Below are 17,970 nucleotides of genomic sequence, written 5' to 3' on the forward strand. Positions count from 1 at the left end.
AGTTAAAACAAATGTATTTAATTGCATTGATTGAATGCAAGAGAAACTAAGGATTCATTAGGGGACATTTTTCCTTCCTGGCTTTACAGAAGGAAAGGCTGGAGTGCTGCTCAGTTGCGTGGGAGTGAGGTTATGACTTGCCCGCCCCCTGACCAACGCACAGAGCCGCAGGCGCGCATTTCGGGAAGCGGGCCTGCATTTCTTCTTTCTTGAGACAATGGTCATAGTAGCTGCGCTTTCTTTGGCAGATGTGGTGCTGGAAAAAGCCATGCACAAGTGCATCTTGAAGCCCCTGAAGGGGCACGTGGAGGCCATGCTGAGGGACTTCCACATGGCCGACGGCTCCTGGAAGCAGCTCAAGGAGAACCTGCAGCTCGTGCGGCAGAGGAACCCGCAGGAGCTGGGGGTCTTCGCCCCGACCCCCGACCTTGTGGATGTGGAGAAGATCAAAGTCAAGTTCATGACGATGCAGAAGATGTATTCGCCCGAAAAGAAAGTCATGCTGCTGCTGAGGGTCTGCAAGCTCATTTACACTGTCATGGAGAGCAACTCAGGTGAGGCCCCCGCGCCCCGCGCCCCACGCCCCACGCCCCGCACCGGGCCCGGCCCGGCCGGGCGTCCTGATCCCCGGGCCCTCTTCCTTTCGTCTCTCGAGCTCGCCACGCGGCTCGCAGACACGCACATGTTCCTCTAGTGTCTGGCAGATCAGTCACACGCAATAGATTCATGGCACCGAAAACGTGATCGAATGGGAGCAACGAGATTTTCGCAGTGCCAGGTTATTAAAAAAGATTTAGTGCAGAGGAGCAAACACATATTCGGTCTCCAAGGTCCACGTTTAAATCCTAAGCTCTGCACGTGAGTCAGTTTAACGGTGGCACTTGAACCACCTTCCTTTGCCTTCTAAGGTACCAGGTCTGTGCCTGTGGTTGGATGCGATCCTTTCCTTCGTCAGGTGGCTGTTAGATGGATCCAGGCCAGCACTGTCCCAGGCGCAATGGAAATAGTAGCAATAAGCGTTCTGCCGGTGAGGGTTTGTGTCAGTGACCTACAGCATGTGTCAGAAACCTGGAGCGTCCAGTAATGATGCGTTTCCTTACGGCATTTCATTGGCTCTCCTCTCTGTGCCACAAGCGGAAGCAGTGCCAGTGGCATTCACAAAAGAGTGGCAGAGTTGGGAAGTGAGCCCTGGGGCTCCCCGTGCAGCTTCTTACAGATCATAACCGTGGCTCATAGATAGTGCTTGAGCCCTGCCATTGTTCTAGGTCCCCGGGGAGCCTATTGTGAGTCCGGGGGTGACTACCACCTTTTCCTCTGAGTGAAACTGCTTCGTGGAGAGGGAACAGAGAGGAAACGGGCCCTGTTCACCACTCCTTTGAGTAGATAGAAATGTGTGTCATTCAAATGGCTGCAGGAAGACATTGATACACGAGCCCTTGGGCGAGCAGTGATGATGGCGTATGGACATCACCTCTTAATTTTACCAGCATATTTCACATATAGGAAATATAATTTTATAGTTCATGAAATCATTTATAAAAGACCCCAGAAAATATCTGCACAGGCTCATGTTCTTCCGAAGCTCAGTTTCTCAGCCTCAGCACTGGTGACATCCTCACTGCGCTATGTGTTGTGGGGACTGTCTGCTTCCTGCAGAAGTCCACCGGCACCCCAATGCCGTTTGCACCCCCACCCTCCAGTGCCAACAATAAAAATGTCTCTAGACAATGCCAGTTTCCTCTGGGGGCAAAATCACCACCCCTGCCCCCATTGAGAATCACCGCTGCAATGAAAAAATAGCAATAGGGACAAAACCTTTTTTGCCATATATGAACCATGTGTATCTAGCCAGCATGTGCTGAATTCACACATCTGAATAAACAAACTGTGTGCTCGCGAGCAGAGAGCAACCTTTATTCCTGGTATGAGTCTGATCGGTCATTGTTTGTGAGTAACTTGCACAGAAAGCAACAGGAAACAAGCCCCAAGGGTGGACATAAGAAGCAGAGACTTTGTAAACTGGTTTGCAATGTTACTTGCCGAAAGTTAAACTGTTTGAAAGTCCTGTGTCGTATTGCATAACTATGTAGCTCATGACAGTGGGGAGAGAACCCCTCTGTGTTCATTGACTCCCAGATGCTCCTTCTGAAGTTGTGAGTTAGGGCTGGTCTGACACATGCGCAGCGGGGAAGGTCGTGGGCGACACAGGATTCCAGAAACGCCCACCTCCAAAGGTTTATGAATAGCACATCTCTCCAGCATGACTCCTCACTGCCTAATAAAAGCAGCAAGTAGAACATGAAAGCCAGAAATGTTGGTAAAAATATTCCTGTCTTCCGCTTTCCCCCTAACCCCAGGAAGGATGTATGGCGCTGACGACTTTCTACCAGTCCTGACCTATGTCATCGCTCAGTGTGACATGCTGGAACTGGACACAGAGATCGAGTACATGATGGAGCTCTTAGACCCGTCGCTGTTACATGGAGAAGGTAACGCGCTTTCGGGAAAATGGGAGGAACTGGGTGCTTTTGGGGGGTTGGTTTTTGTTGTTGAGATGAAGTTCACATAACAAAATCAACCATTTTAAAGTGAACCATTCATTGGCATTTAGTACACTCGCAATGTTGTGCAATCCACCGCCTCTCTCTGGCTCCAAAAATATGCCCCAAAATAGCCCTGGCCAGGTGGCTCAGGTAGTTGCAGTGTCAGGTTCCATCCTCAGTTGGGGCACCTATGAGAGGCAACCAATCGATGTTTCTCTCTCTCTCTCTCCCTTTCTCTCTCTCTAAAAATCAATATCCTCAGGCTAGGATTAAAAACATTTTTTTAAAATATATATACCCCCAAATAAAACCCAGTACCCAATAAGCAGTTATGTGGGAGATTTTTTGAAATCCTAAGGGTTAAGTCTAATTTTAATTTGCAAGAATGTGCTCTTTTTCTAACTACAAAAGTAATACATAGTCATTGTAGAAAATTTGGGAAAGTCAGAAAAACACAAAAAAATATAACCCTGCCATAATTCACCCAGCCTGGTTAATTGCAATTTAAAAAAAATGCTGTTCAATAGACTAAATGGTATTTTGAAAAAAGAAATGGTTTCTTTGATTTCAAGGGGAAGTTGTAAACTTTGGTGAGAGAATATTTCCATTGTCAGAAGAATGTCCTGCTGTTATTTTGCTTTCATCATTTAAAAAAAAGAAATTGTTTTCAAGATGAGAACAGCATTGATTTTCTTGTTTATTTAAAAAAATAGTATCTGTTCATAGTTGAAATAAAAATACAGTGGAGTAAAAAGTGGGCATTTTGCCTTCAATTTATCTTGGCAGTTCAGTTTCCTTCTTGTGTCTGCCTGGCCCAACATGTCCTAGCGGAAATTCTCTCTCCTTACACACTGGTCAGGTATTTTATTATGGAAATAATTTGGATGTTTGCCGTCGTGGTACACGGGCTTGAAAAGCAGTAATAACTGGGACTCTTCTGGGAGCTTGTCTTTTGAAAGGAGAACAAATTGGGGCCTGTGCATTGTGAATCCTGTTCAGCCATTTTCATGTGTCCCCTGAGTTCTGAATTGTTGCATAGACTTTTTTTCTCCTTTCTCCAGTGACTTTTAGTCCACGCTTCAGTAAAAAGGTCCAGGAGTTGATAGGATTCCCCAGGGAATGCGTCATACTTAGATTTTCCCTGAAGAGAACCTAAATGGATTGTCACCCCCAGAACCTGTTCCTTCGTCCCTATGGCGTGGCTTTCTCATCAGGCCTCTCCCGCTCCTTGGAGCCAATAAGGTCCACCCTTCCCACCTCTAGGGTTAATGCTGACTCCGGATTAGGGGTAAGCAGATCTCTCAGCCCAGACAGGAATGAACGAGCCTCTTTCATGGCTTTACCCTCCTGTCTGTTTATCTCCCCTCAGTCTAATTCACAACCTGAGCCACCACTGCCCTGCCTGGAGCTTTCCTTACCTGCCCTGCCCTGGGGTGTGACAGGAGGGGGGAAAGCATGTGGCTTTGTCCAGTGATCAAGAGAAGCGTGCAGGCCATCACTATTACATTTTGCATCATTTTAAAAATTTTGTATGCATCTGGGTTTTGTTGCTGTTGTCGCTTTCCGCGTCAATCCTGTTTCATTCTAGTGATCCGTATTCGAATTCTTGGCCCTTTAGGGAAAGGGCATGCCAGTTTCACTCAGAAAATTACCATTCTGTTGCTGATAGTGTGTACTTAGGACGAACGTATGCTTACATCCTTTGGCCCGAGGATTTAGACAGCCACTTTCTGCCACCTTTCCCGGCCTTTCCCCAAAGGAAGACACTTCCCTGGAATCACACCTGAGAGAAGCCCAGGACCCAGCTAGTGAACATATAGAGCAGCCCGTGAGCTCGTGCTTGAACCAGCGCCTGCTCCCACTTCACTGTGTCTCGGCTTTTTGGCTGCCTTCCCCGGGACAGCAGGGCGGCCCAGTCGGCTTGGCTGTGGTTACAGACCAGGCCTGCATTTCAGTGAACTGAAGCTGTGCAACCGGCAGGAGGAAGCTGCTGAGCAGAGCAGCCCTCCGAGGCCTGCCCAAGGCCCTCTTTGGTTTGCAGGGCAACAGCTTACATCTCTTTTCTGCAGTTTAAGCAGATAGTTTCATTTACGGAAAAAGCATCCTAGAAGCCCTTTCAAGTGCACAGCTCGTGGTAGTGTTAGAGTTTTGCTGAAATGAAAACCGTCCTCTAATTGCACCCGCATGTTTCAAAGTGTGGTCAGTTTTGTGCTTCCAGCATTGTGAGTTTTCACCCTAGTGGCCGGAACAGATCAGAGCTATGGAGTCTAAAATTTGATGTCCAAAGGAAACACCCTCCCTCCCAAACTGGATTGTAACCATCCCTCCAAGTCCCAGCTCCAGTACTCACACCTCTTTCTTAAACATTTAAGTCGACATTGATTTCTCCTGAAATTCTGTGTGGCGTTGAAATGTACTACTGCATTTCACGTCCGATTGTGTGCTGATTTGTTCTTGACGTGAATATTTAGTAAAAATCAGCTACTTACAATTCTGTACTAGCATATGGAGCTGCCCTGGGGAACTTACCCCCAGCTGGTGTGAACTTACCCCCATTAAACTATTCAAATAAATCTAAACAAAAAGCCTGACATCTGATAGGTACATGGAAAGTGTATTGCTCAGAGTGGCCTAGATGATGCTGCCATAAAAAAATAGCCCCTAAATCTCCATCAGTGACCTGAAATCCACAAAGGTGTGTTTCTTTCTCAAGTATGTCCACTGCGACTCACAGGGCGCTCTGCTCATTTCTCAGAGATGGACCAATTGCCATCTTGACTGTTGTCCCTTGTTGAACAGAGAGAGTTGTTTGGGATCTTGCCTTAGCAGCTAAATATTTTAGCCGTGAAAGTGGTGCTTCTGCACAAAACTGATTGAACCACGACTAACTTCCAGTCCCTGCGTGAATAAACTACCAGTGTTCATTCTCTTTAATACATTTATAAACTTTGTAGAGCAGGGACTTAGACTGTACTTCGTACAAACCCACCCCCTGCTCTGTACCTATCTCGGGCTCATGGGAGAGATTCAATAGTATTTTGACAAAGAATGCTTCTCAGTTTAAAATGTGGGGGTGCCCAGTTAGGGGATTTTTAATCAACATTCGGGGTGCCCCCTAGTGGTCCTATAGCATGGTGCTTGCCAGTTCCTCAGAAGGCACCAAATTCCAGTTGAGGACAAAACTACAAGCACATTTCTGTGTATCTCACAGCGCTGTCGTCTTTTAACATTCCCCACACATAAGAAATCATTCCTGAACGCACCATCAAAGGGACATTGCTTCTCCTTGTAAGTGACTTTTTCCTCAATTTGTCACCTAAGTTCCCAGGTGAGGGTAGGAAAGGGAATCAGGAAGAAGTTCTTTTAAAGAACCCATATTATTGCGAATACACCTGCATATTGCGCAGTCCCTTTCAAAGCATGTGTTTTTCTTAAAATTTAGAAAATATTAATTCCTAAGAAAGAAAGCCCCAAAGAAAGTATTGCCAGGAGATACACGGACACCTGTTGCTAAAGTAAATGATTCTGGCCCCCGAGCGGTTGACCTCACCACCCTCACATGCCTCCCACCTCCGTCAGGCAAAACATTTGCACAATTGCGCTTAAATAGTTGATAGATTTTTTGTGTGTCTCGCCCACTGCGGTGGGAATGCCACCAGTGAAAACAGGGCTCTGTCAGCCAGGGCCATCGGCATCCGCATCCCTGGCCCGGGCCTGGGTCACCCAGCACATCCTGGGGATGACGCTTGAATGGAGAGGCGGGGGCGTGAAGGGCGTGCTCTTGGATGTGCGCGTCTCTGGTCCACAGGAAACGCGCGTGGGAGAAATGGAGAGAATACTAAGCGCGTCCCCTGGTATGCAACTTGCCGACTCGCTGTCTCCGTCCTTTCCAGGAGGCTACTACTTGACAAGCGCCTATGGGGCACTTTCTCTGATAAAGAATTTCCAAGAAGAGCAAGCCGCAAGGCTGCTCAGCTCCGAGACCAGAGACACCCTGAGGCAGTGGCACAGGCGGAGGACCACCAACCGGACCATCCCTTCAGTGGACGACTTTCAGGTATGTGGCCAGCGAGGGTGACAAGGGGGAGGGGCAGGCTTGCTGCTTCCTTTGTCCTGCACAAAGGCAGAGCTGGCCCACAGGGCACACAGAGCTCAGGGCGCCCGAGGTCCCTCCTTTGTCAGTTCATCCGGAGGAAGAGATATTTTAAACCACCCTTTGACCTTGTTGTTTCACTTCTCTCTTTTGCTGATAGTAAAAAAATATATATATGTGGGTTTGGCCCAAGTTTTGCTGCCCTTAAGAAAACAAAGTCACATTAAGGCGGGATTTCTAGCAGACCGTTCATCGTGAATATTGAGCACCTAAGCAGACAGGGCGTCAAAGAAGACACTCTGGGCACAGGTGGCAAGTATTTCATTTTACCAGAAGATTGAGTGGAGCCCCGGCTGGGTAGCTCAGCTGGTTAGAGCATCTTCCTGATACGCCAAGGTTGCGGGTTTGATCCCCGGTCAGGGCACGAACAAGAAGCAACCAATGAATGCATAAATAAGTGGAACAACAAATTGATGTTCCTTTCTCGCTCCCTCTCTCTCTAATCAATCAATAAAAATTAAAAAAAAAAAAAAAAGACTGAGTGAAAATAGCAGTGTTAGGCACTGCAGCCGACCTGGTCTCTCTGAGAAGAGGGAGAGGTACAGTAATGCCTTCCCTCCAATCCTTTTTTTCTCTACCCATCCTCCTAAAACAGAAGACTCCAGCATTTCACTGGCAGCATCAGCTCTGGCAGCCGTTTGGTCCCACCTGGATCTCCATCCAGAACTTTCCATGACTATGAGCAGTTTCCCGGGAATGTAAGATTCCCAAAGAGCTTGTTTCTTAAAGAGGAGAGGCAGTTTAGGGCCACAGAAAACTGTACCCAGCACAGCAGCCCTTGATTTGCTCATAGTCTATGGAGTTATGACTAAGTGTGCAAACGTCTTTGAATCATATTTTGCAAGTTCCAGATCAGGTTATAAAACCCGCTGCGTCTTGTTTGTGTGCCATGTGGTGAATTTTAAGCAGGACAGATGTGTCCATGCCCATACTCAGGTTCACCGTCCTTGCCTTTTCTGCCTCTCAATGCCCTGAAAATACTCAAAGGGACATTTGATTCAAAGTCAGCCCTTCATGGGAAGGCAAGATCTTCAAGTTCTTCTCTAAGGTATCAGGGTTCTCCGAAATTCCTTCTGGGGACATAAATCTAAAAAGCAAGAGCATACCGTGTGCTCCCCTGCCCCCCACCCCACCCCGGGCTGTTGAAGAGCTGTCCACGTGTCAAGTGACTTTGCATATGCAGCCTCTTGGGATTATGTGATTGCCTGTCCCAGGAGGGGACTCCTAGGGCTGGACACCCTCTGAAGAGAGGAAATAAGAAAAGCTCATTTGTCCATCTCCCCACCTGCCACCAGCCCCTCCTTCTTGTCCCCTCTCTCTATCTGGAGCTTCTAACCTAGAGACCCCCAGAGGCCACAGTGCCCCCTTCCTTCTACATACCCCTTCCCACTGGCCCCGCTCATCCAGGAGATGCACGCCTTAAAATATAGCCCAAGGGGAGAATTCTCAGCACTCAGTTTGGATATAAGAACAAAAACTCAGACACAAAACTCCACTTGGAACTCCTAAATTAGGGGTCACGGACACACACACAAGCCTCCTCACACTGGAGAGGCAGCACACAACAGTGGTGACGATGCTGGAATGCTGGGTCTGCCGCTCACTAGCTGTGTGGCCTTGGGCAAGTTGCTCAGCCTCTCTGTGCCTCAGTTTCTTCTCTTCACTAGTCAAATGCAAAAAATGTAGACTTCTTTCACCAATTTCTCTTCGGCAGTCAATGAGTAAACGGATACCAAGTGTGCGGGCCAGGCGTTGGGGGGTTGAGATGGGAGAGGAGGGGTTGGGGAATGGAGTGTGTGCTCTTGAGGTGCTCTCATTCAAGCAAGTAAGAGTTAGCCTACCAGTGCAGAGCACACGGAGCTTTCCCTTCCAGCATCCCAGTGAACCCTCATGGTCACCACATGGGACCCCAGGTAGAGAGCACCACTTCCCTTCCCTCCTGAGAAGGTTTGCCAGGTTTAGAAAGGGAAACTCTTTTATGTCTGAGAAGTCAAATTGAACGGGGTGTTCTGTTTTCCTGGTAACCCCACTCCTAAAAAGAGGAAACTGAACATGTTACCCAGGGTCACAAAGTCTCCGAGAGCCTGCTATGAGTGTAGGACGCTTTCTACCTCATCTGGACTTCACGTCTTTCATCTCGGAGTCTTGTTATATTTCGTGATGGCACACACCTGGCACTTGCACAGTGCCAAGCCCGCAAACATCTCCTTTTATGCCCCCGAAACACCTCTTTGCACTCAATCCATCTCCAAAGCCTTTTGGAAGAATCAACACTTTCCTCCTGCTGACTTTTCCCTGTTGCACTCAGAGCCATTTGTATCAGGTTGAACCACCAGAAATCACCATTTGGGGAGATGCAAGTGACCAAATGTGGGCAGCACCCTGTGGTCCAACCTAACATTATTGCCCTTGCTGAAGCCTCATGAGAAGCAGCCTGAAGCCACTACAGTGGGTGCCCTTGTGTCTACGTATTTCGCACGTCTCTTCCTGCTGCCCCCTGGTTCAGGCCCTGCTGTTGAGGTTGTCCCCAAGCTGGGGATAAGCCCAGGATGGGGCCTGGCTCACGCTCTTCACCAGGGGTTTCTTAACCGGGGTTTATGAAGGACACTCGGAGGACACAGCTCAGTGGACTTCATGGCCCGTATCATTGTAATGAGCTAAGATACAGCTACTCGGTCCACGTGGCTCCCTCCCCGCTGCCCACGTGGCTCAGTGGACTTCGTGGCCCTTGTCATTGTAATGAGCTAAGATACAGCCACGCAGTCCACGTGGCTCCCTCCCTGCTGCCCACGTGGCTCAGCGGACTTCGTGGCCCTTGTCATTGTAATGAGCTAAGATACAGCCACTCAGTCCATGTGGCTCAGTGGACTTCGTGGCCCTTGTCATTGTAATGAGCTAAGATACAGCCACTCGGTCCACGTGGCTCCCTGCCCGCTGTCCACGTGGCTCGGCCTCCTCCCCTGCACGCCGAGGCCTCGGGCCGAGCCGGAGTGGCCGGCAGCTTCGACCCACTCGCACGTCGCGGTGCGCCCTCGGTGCCCTGTCCTGTCCCCCTCCTCTCACTCGGCCCCACGTCTCTCTTTCCACCCGCAGAATTACCTCCGAGTGGCATTCCAGGAGGTGAACAGCGGCTGCACGGGAAAGACCCTCCTCGTGAGACCCTACGTCACCACCGAGGACGTGTGTCAGCTCTGTGCCGAGAAGTTTAAGGTGGGGGACCCTGAGGAGTACAGCCTCTTCCTCTTCGTCGACGAAACGTGGCAGCAGCTGGCGGAGGACACCTACCCTCAGAAGATCAAGGCCGAGCTGCACAGCCGGCCACAGCCTCACATCTTCCACTTCGTCTACAAGCGCATCAAGAAGGACCCTTACGGCGTCATTTTCCAGAACGAAGAGGACCTCACCACCTCCTAGGAGACGCGGGGCTCCCTGGCGGTACATTCAGACGGGGGGAGGGAAGGCCGCAGCCTAGCCCGTCGCCCTCCCCGTGCTTGGAGCCACCTCCTTGGGGACTCCTCGGTCCAGTGACTAAGCCATCCACAGGGGCATCTTTAGGCACATCGCCAAGCAAGGCAGCTGAGGTCCAGGAATCAGCAGGCTCTCCTTCAGGCATGGAGAGCTGCGCTCGATGGCCTGTGACCCGAGAGGGTTTGCTGCCCACCCGCAGCCGGGTTCCAGGTGGGCTCACGAGTATGTATATGTGCTGAGTACACATGTAAGGTACAGGCTCTTTTCTTGAACAGCAGGTGTTTGGCAAGACCGCCCGATGCAGTGCATCAGTTCTGTGGATGGCTTTCCTCCTTTCACTCTTTCCTTCCTTGGTTTTTTTTTTGTTTTTATTTTTTATTTTACAAAGAGCCTCTGTGTTTTTATATATTTCATAGAAATTTTTATAGCAGTTGCAGGTAAACTGTCAGGATTGGTTTTTAAAATATTTTTGTAACTTTAAAATATTCTATAATTATGCATGTGATTTTAACATTTAATATTCAAAAAGAAATCTCTTGCTGGATTTGAGAGTATTGCATTTGAAGAGTCACTCTTCTGTAACTGGATGTTTCGGCAACTTTGTGGGGAGAGGCCGCTGGATTTCTTAAGGTGATATATTGCTGACACTGGCCACAGAATGCCTTTGAAAATCTGATGTACTGTTACCTTGTTTGCGCTCAGTGATATTGTGCTGTTTTGTGTTTTAACCAAGTGATGCTGAGGATCAGGAGAGACATTTATGTAGAGAGAGCTCGAGAGAGAAATACAGACTCTAACAAAAGGACTAAGGAGTTAGTCTGCTAGTTCAGGCTCCTGGAAGGAAGTGGGAAAAGAAGAGGGAAGGAACCACCTTTGCTGAGAATATTGTAAATATACAGTGAGATTTGGCAAAAATTTTTCCATGTTATTTGCTTTTGGAAACTATTTTGAAAACTCTGTGAGGGAAAAAAAAAATAAAGATAACACTTTTATTTCCCTTTCCCACGTAAGTGAAAACTAACAGCATCAGATTATTTGGGGCAGAAACCAAGTAATGTGTACTGTGACGTTCATGGAGTTAAGTAAGATGCTGTTTGGAAACTAGTTTGCAAATGCACCAAAAGGCCATCTGCATTTTCAGAATGTATGGTGGAGTAAATTCGTGTTTTGTGAAAACTGGCTGGGGGCGCGCGAAGTCTGAGGGTCTTGTATCAATGTAACAGGTAGTTGCAGAAACGTGTTCTTGTTCTGTGTAAAGACGGGGGTCATCTAACGCGGTTGGCTGTGTACCCTGTTCCTTTGTTAGCTTTTGTGACACATCCGGACCCCTCAGCACATACTGTGTTATACTTCCTTTTGTAAATGATTTTTTAAATGGAATTTTGCACATAATACATTGTAATACTGTGCGATAATCATGTTTGAAAATAATTTGGAAATATTCTTCGGTTGTCTTTTTTCTGTGAGAAGCAGAATATCATTGTGCGCCGCATGATGGGATGTAAATCTGAAACTCGAGCCCGTGTTTGTGGTTAGATAGTCGTAGGGAGGGAACAGAAACGTTGGCCTTTTTTCCGCAGCTTACGTACTGACCCAAGGCAAAAAATCAAGAGGCAGAAGGAAAGTGTTCTGACCTGAAAAGATTTCCAGTGTTACCTACGCAGTAATGGGCTTAGTTGGACCTAGAGGAAAATCCCAGGTAATCAAACGGGCCTTGTGGACAACTTGCCCATAGTTTTGCAGCCTCTGAAGTGCCCTGGCTGAGAGTTCAGTGCTCTTTCCAAATCCGTGGGCCCGAGGCTGGGTCTTTCCCCCTGAATTCCCGGTGCTCGGAGCCCTGCCTGGCAGTTAGCAAGCACTTGATAAACCCTCCTGTCTGAACACACCTTCTGACCCAGCCGGGTAAATCTGAACTGCTGAACAGGCTGCCTGCTTTTTGTATTTACAAAGAATTAAAGATGAAAGCCAACCCGTAGAGTCATCCCCCCCACTCTCCACATTAAGGTCATCGTGTCCTGGTCCTTAGAAATCAGTACTCTGCTGATTTAGAGCAAGTCACAGCGTCTGAACGGGAGGCAGGCTCAGCAGCCTTTAGGGAGTGGACGGCGGGATCAAAATAGGAAAAGTGAGTGTGAGCAAAAGAAAACATCACAAGACTGCGCCTGGTTTGGTCATTGGGCAACATTTTCCTGCTAAAATTACAACACAACATGTGTCTTCGCTTTTTCCCCCCACGCAGACATTTCTCAGTTCTCAAATTGTCAGGAAACAGATTTGTGTAGCTTGGAAGGAATAGGAGAGAGTAAAAAAAAAAAACAAAAAAAAAACATATGCTGGTGGAGGGATAGAAGGACGCGTTTCCAGGTCTAAAAATGTGTTAGAAAAGTTGAATGCCGGCCAGAGGAAAGGATTTTTTAAAAATATTGCGTGCGCTGCCAAATATTGCCCCCAGGGACGCAGAATAGAAATAGGAACTGTTAAAGTAGTTTATTCATGTGAAAGTTACAACTTGAGATCTATAAGAAAACACAAAAGGCAGGAAGCCCAGCCATGAATGGTTTCATTCATAAATGTGCCTGCAGTGGGCAGCTCTCCCCCCCAGGGACTTGGAGAGACTGGAAATGAGAGCGCGCCCTGATCACCAGCAGCACCGCCCGGGCACTGCCCCAGCGTGTGAGACAAACGTTACAGTGCCTGGGACACAGGTACTGCCATCATCTGGCACTCTCCGACAGTAAAATCCTAAAAAGCGTCATTTTTCAGACCACATTCACGACGGTGAACCTGAGACCAAACCATTGGTCGTTTACTTAACCCGGGTCGAGTTGGGAATATGAAGACGTGCAAGTGCCGCCCGCAGAATCACAGGCAGACGAGGGTGGAAGGAGGGAGAGGGAGATGGGAGAAGGGGTCCTTACCCGAGAAAGGTCTCTTTTCTCCAGCATCGAAGGGTGGTGGGCTGTTGACACAGTGTCGGGAAAGGCCTGGAAAGTGAGAACTGCTCAGAAAAGCCTGGGCGCGTGGTTTGAGTGAAGAGGTGACCGAGTCCCGCCCTGAGTCCGCAGCGCTGCGGGAAGGCTCCGGGGGAGGCTTGGCCCAGCGGCAGGTGGAGGAGCCGACAGCTTCTGACCTTGACCCTATGACGTGCATTGCTAAGCCAGGCCCTGGACGCAGGCTCCGCAGCACACATGTAGAATATCGTTCTGTAAATGAATCTGAGTCTTTCCTTTGGCCAAACGCGGGAACTACTGCAGTCAGTCGGCCGGCATGGCTCAGTGGTTGAGCATCAACCTGTGAGCCAGGAGGTCAAGGTTCGATTCCCGGTCAGGGCACATGCCCAGGTTGTGGGCTCGATCCCCAGTCGGGGTCGTGCGGGAGGCAGCTGATCAATGACTCTCATCATTGATGTTTCTATTTCCCTCTCCCTTCCTCTTTCTGAAATCAATAAAGACATATATTTTAAAAAAGGGAAAATGGGTAAAATCAACAGTAATATATTACTAATATTTATTTAATTTTAGTAATATATTAGTAATCTATTTTATTTAACCCATGATATCCCAAATATATATTTCAGTAATCAATCTAAAATAATAAAGAGGTATTTGACATTATTTTATTTTCTGACGCTGTCTTCAAAATCTTATATTTTGCACTTACAGCACATTTCATTGCACACCAGCCACATCTCCAGTGCTCATGAGCCACATGTGGCTATTGGCTACCATATTGGACAGTGCAGTTCTAGCACAGAAATGATTTAAAACGCTGAAACATAATGGTATGTGTAAATAAAATTACATCCACAGTTTACATCCCCAAAGCACACCCACATGCACACTGTCGAACAGGTAGTTCTTATCTTGGCTCATCAGAGTGCCGCAAGGCCAGTACGAATTAATCCGTGTGAAGTCTCAAGACACTACCTAGCACACCATAAGCACATTAAATATTAGTTATTATTATTAGATAATCAACTTCTTTGAAATCTTTCCACTACTGTTTATTTCTACTTCCCCACTCATGTTAATTATCTGCTGGCAAGTTTTGTGTGTGTGTGTGAAATAGAAGAAAAACAGGAACAGGTATGAAAGGTTTAAGAAAAATATATTGGGGTGGGAAGCTCAGTGTGAGAGGCTTAAAAATGAAGTGAATGCCACTCGTTAACTTCGTTGTTGTTGATGAGGGCGGTGGTGGTGATGGCAGTGCGTTATGTCTAAATTGGGAGTATTTTCCCAGTATCCCCTGCTGGCCAAGAGTATCCTCAGGGCCCAGAGACAGTGGGGACTTTTGCCATAGAGGAACCATCTCTGCCCCCGCAAGAGTCGACTGTAGCTCTTCCCAGAAAGGAATTATTACTTAAGTAAAAGTGTAACTATAGTCAGTGATGATTCTGGAAACTTTTTCTCTTTTTTCACTTATATATTCACTTATTTATTTCGATATTTACATATACACGTATAGCATTTAACAGGATTACTCTTAAAGCATTGTGCTTTACCAAAAATAATAAGGTATTTGATGTGATTTTTTTGTCTTTGATGTCCTTGCTTCTAATTTCTTGCAAAGTCTAAAAATTATGAGAATGGACTCATCTAGCAGATTGCAATTTCATTAAATTTTATCTTTCTTACTCTCTTTTTATCTCAGCAGTCTATTGATGTACAATCTCGTGCAAAAAAGACTTAGGCATCTACTATGAACCTAAAGACAGAAAAACTGCAAAGAACAATTAACTACTGAAGACTGACCATCAGAAGTAAATACATAACTGAACTAACTAGGATACTGGATAGCTTCCTTTTTTTTTTTTTACAAACGCATGGAAATAGGATTCTTGGCAAATTTCAAATTTGTTTTTAGACTGTGCACAGTTTAAAATTTTGCTGATGAAAATACAGTCCCTGGACCAAACATCACATTTCCTGAGGGCTGGTGAGAGCTCAGGCCCCTCCCAGAACTGCTGAATCAGAATGTGCATTTTAACAAAATCCCCAGGTGATCCACGTGCACATACTAGTTTGGGCATATTGGGGTCAATGGCATTTGTGCAGCTGATATAATCAAACAAATGTAGGTGCGCTGCTGTTACACAGGCTGAGTCAAGAGGTTCGTTCTCTCTTGGCTAGCTGCTTGCACATGCGTGTGTGGGTGTGCATAATGGGTGTGCATAGCCCGCTGGAGCATTATGAGGTCTGTATAATTAGTAACACTGTCTATATATGTTGTAGGAAGTTTATAAGCTTTTTTATTTTCTGAAAGGACAGCTAACTTCCTTCTAAAGGCATTTCATTCCCAGGGGATCTGTTTGTTATAGGACATTTTACTCATCAATCTTGAGAAACATGAAAAATATATTTAATTAAATGTATACACACAGATTCCAATAAGCTTTGTGATGTCTTACACTTAATTATCAATAGTTAAAATTCACTGAACATTTGAGTAGAGTCTCTAACCCAAAAGGCAGAGATAAACAATCAAACAGAAGAGTAGAACTGAGATAAATAGAAAAAAGAAACACAGATTATACTATAACTAATACCCACAGAGAGAGAGTTTGAGTTTAGGTAATGGTGAAAACTCTTCTTTGTTTAACACAACATTTAAAATCAAGGATGTTGAGACCATGAGAATAATTGTCTTTATGGAAACAGTATAGTGGCATGGCAAATTGTTATAATAAACCACTCCTCCCTGTGTCCACACCCTTTGCAACGTGACTCATATGTATGGAAAAAAAGAACAAAATGTTATAAAAATTACATTCAGAAACAAAAACAAGCCCGGCCGGGCATGGCTCAGTGGTTAAGCATTGACCTAGGATCCAGGCGATTGGGGTTTGATTCCCGGTCAGGGCACATGCCGGGGTTGCGGGCTTGATCAATGACTCTCATCATTGATGTTTCTCTCTCTCTCTCCGTCTCCTTTCCTCTCTGAAATCAATAAAGATATATTTTAAAAAAAGAAAAAAAAGAAACAAAAACAAATTCTTGGAAATTACAAATATGCTATTATGAGTAAAATATTCAATAACTGAAGCAATGCCCCCAAAAGTATAAGAAATAAAGACAGAGAGACAGGATTCAAATAATAGAAATTCCAGAAAGAGAAAACAAAAAATGGAGAGGAAGAAGAAATAATCATTTTGAATGGTGACCACATTCTAAAACTTTCTGGAAAATGGTGACCAAGAAATGAATTGATTAAAGCATATTTGAAGAAGTGAGCTCCTTTGGACTCACTCACCAGCCAGCAACTGCAAAGGGAAGGGGTGGTAGATCTTGTAGAACTCGTCCATTTCTCCAGGCGATAATTCTGAATAATACTGAACCCTCCAATGCTTTTCTGCATGGCATTGGTTCATTCACATGATTTTGCCCTATCTTTTTTGGTAAACATGATGCCAATGGAGGTTTGAAAATCCATAGCAAGCGTGATGCCACTGGAGGTTTGAAAAGTGCATGTGCATTGGGCTGGCCCTCTCTTGCTGCTGAGAATCCTTCCATCACCCTTGCGAACAAATCCAAACTGGTTTAAGAGACTCTGTGGAGAGAAGTCCCAGCCATCCCAGGAAGTCCCGGACAGAGTGAGGCTGTCTCAGACCATACGACCATCATGTACCCAGCTCAGATCACAAGAACTACCAAACCACCCATAAATTATTTTAAGTCTCTAAGGTTGGGTGACTTGTTACACAGCAAAAGCTAACTGATACACCTCCCTTCCATTTTCCAGAAAGTTTTAGATTCTTCTCCTTATTCCACTGTTCTCAAATTTCAGTGATGTGCCTCAATGTGGATTTTTCCCCTCAATTGTATTGAAGAATCAGTGGTCTCTCTCACTCTGGAGATTCATATTCTTTAATTCTGAGAACATGTCTTATATTTTTAAATAATTTCTCCCTCTCCATTTTCTTTATTTTCTCTTTCTGAAATTCCTATTATTTGAATATTGGACCTACTAGATTGAGCTCCCCTCTCCCTCTTTTTTGAGCTTTAATTTCTACTTCTTTATTTCTTATACTTTGGGGGTATTGCTTCAATTATTGAATTTTTTATTTATAATAAGATATTTGCAATTTCCAAGAATTTTTTTTTATCTCCGAATGAATTTTAATAACACAATTTTTCCCCCCATGGATGTAATATTTTCTTATCTTTCTGTGGATATAGTTATAGTTGGATTTAAAAAAAATTTTTTTTTTACCATTCATCCCAATTCCGTTTTTCGGTTTGATTGTTTTGATATCTGTCTTTTGGGTTAGAGGCACTGCTCAAATATTCTTAGCTTATTGGAAGCTGTGCATATTGGTCAGTGTGTGTGAATTGGTGGTCTTCCCCTTAGGGTGACCATGTGGCAGTCCGTTCATTTTACTGAAGGGCTGAAAAATGTGAATGTCTGTGGGATTTTTTTCCTTAGGCGGTTTCCCCACAAAAACATTCTCCGATATCCTCCTGGGGGTTGCAGAACGGGGTTAAGTCTAGCTGCCAGCATTCTGGGAGCAAACAGGCCATGGATCTGCAGGGGCCATCTTTCAGAAGGCCTTTACTTCCAACTTTCAATGCAGGGTCTCCCCCCCTCTTCACCGGCTGCCGGGCCTCCCCAGGGAGGGGGGCTCCTGTCTTGTCCCTCTGCTGTGCCGGCTGAGCTGATCCTGAGCCTCCCCCGACCCTGCGCCTGAATCAGTCGCCTTGCTTCTTGGCTTTTCCTCCTGCAGTAGCTGACCTTTCAGCTTGCTTCTGTCTGCTAAATAGCGCCCATAACCTTGTTGCCAGCTCTCATTGGCTACTTTCTCCTTCACTC

The 17,970-nt window shown here is 46.1% G+C and overlaps 1 protein-coding gene across 3 annotated transcripts in view; it reads left to right on the plus strand.

Annotated features, from left to right (window-relative positions):
- RIN2 (Ras and Rab interactor 2) overlaps nucleotides 1–11,607 on the plus strand; it is a 105,424-nt gene extending 93,817 nt beyond the window's left edge. For all 3 annotated transcript variants that reach the window (XM_087818890.1, XM_087818892.1, XM_087818891.1), the window contains 4 exons: nucleotides 249–554; nucleotides 2,358–2,489; nucleotides 6,437–6,600; nucleotides 9,790–11,607. In XM_087818890.1, the coding sequence (XP_087675016.1) occupies nucleotides 249–554; nucleotides 2,358–2,489; nucleotides 6,437–6,600; nucleotides 9,790–10,110 (923 nt within the window). In that variant the 3' untranslated portion in view covers nucleotides 10,111–11,607. The remainder of the gene's footprint in view (nucleotides 1–248; nucleotides 555–2,357; nucleotides 2,490–6,436; nucleotides 6,601–9,789) is intronic.
- Nucleotides 11,608–17,970: the final 6,363 nt, after the last annotated feature.

Source organism: Miniopterus natalensis, chromosome 7, assembly GCF_054644295.1.
Source record: "Miniopterus natalensis isolate mMinNat1 chromosome 7, mMinNat1.hap1, whole genome shotgun sequence".
Lineage (NCBI taxonomy): Eukaryota > Metazoa > Chordata > Mammalia > Chiroptera > Miniopteridae > Miniopterus > Miniopterus natalensis.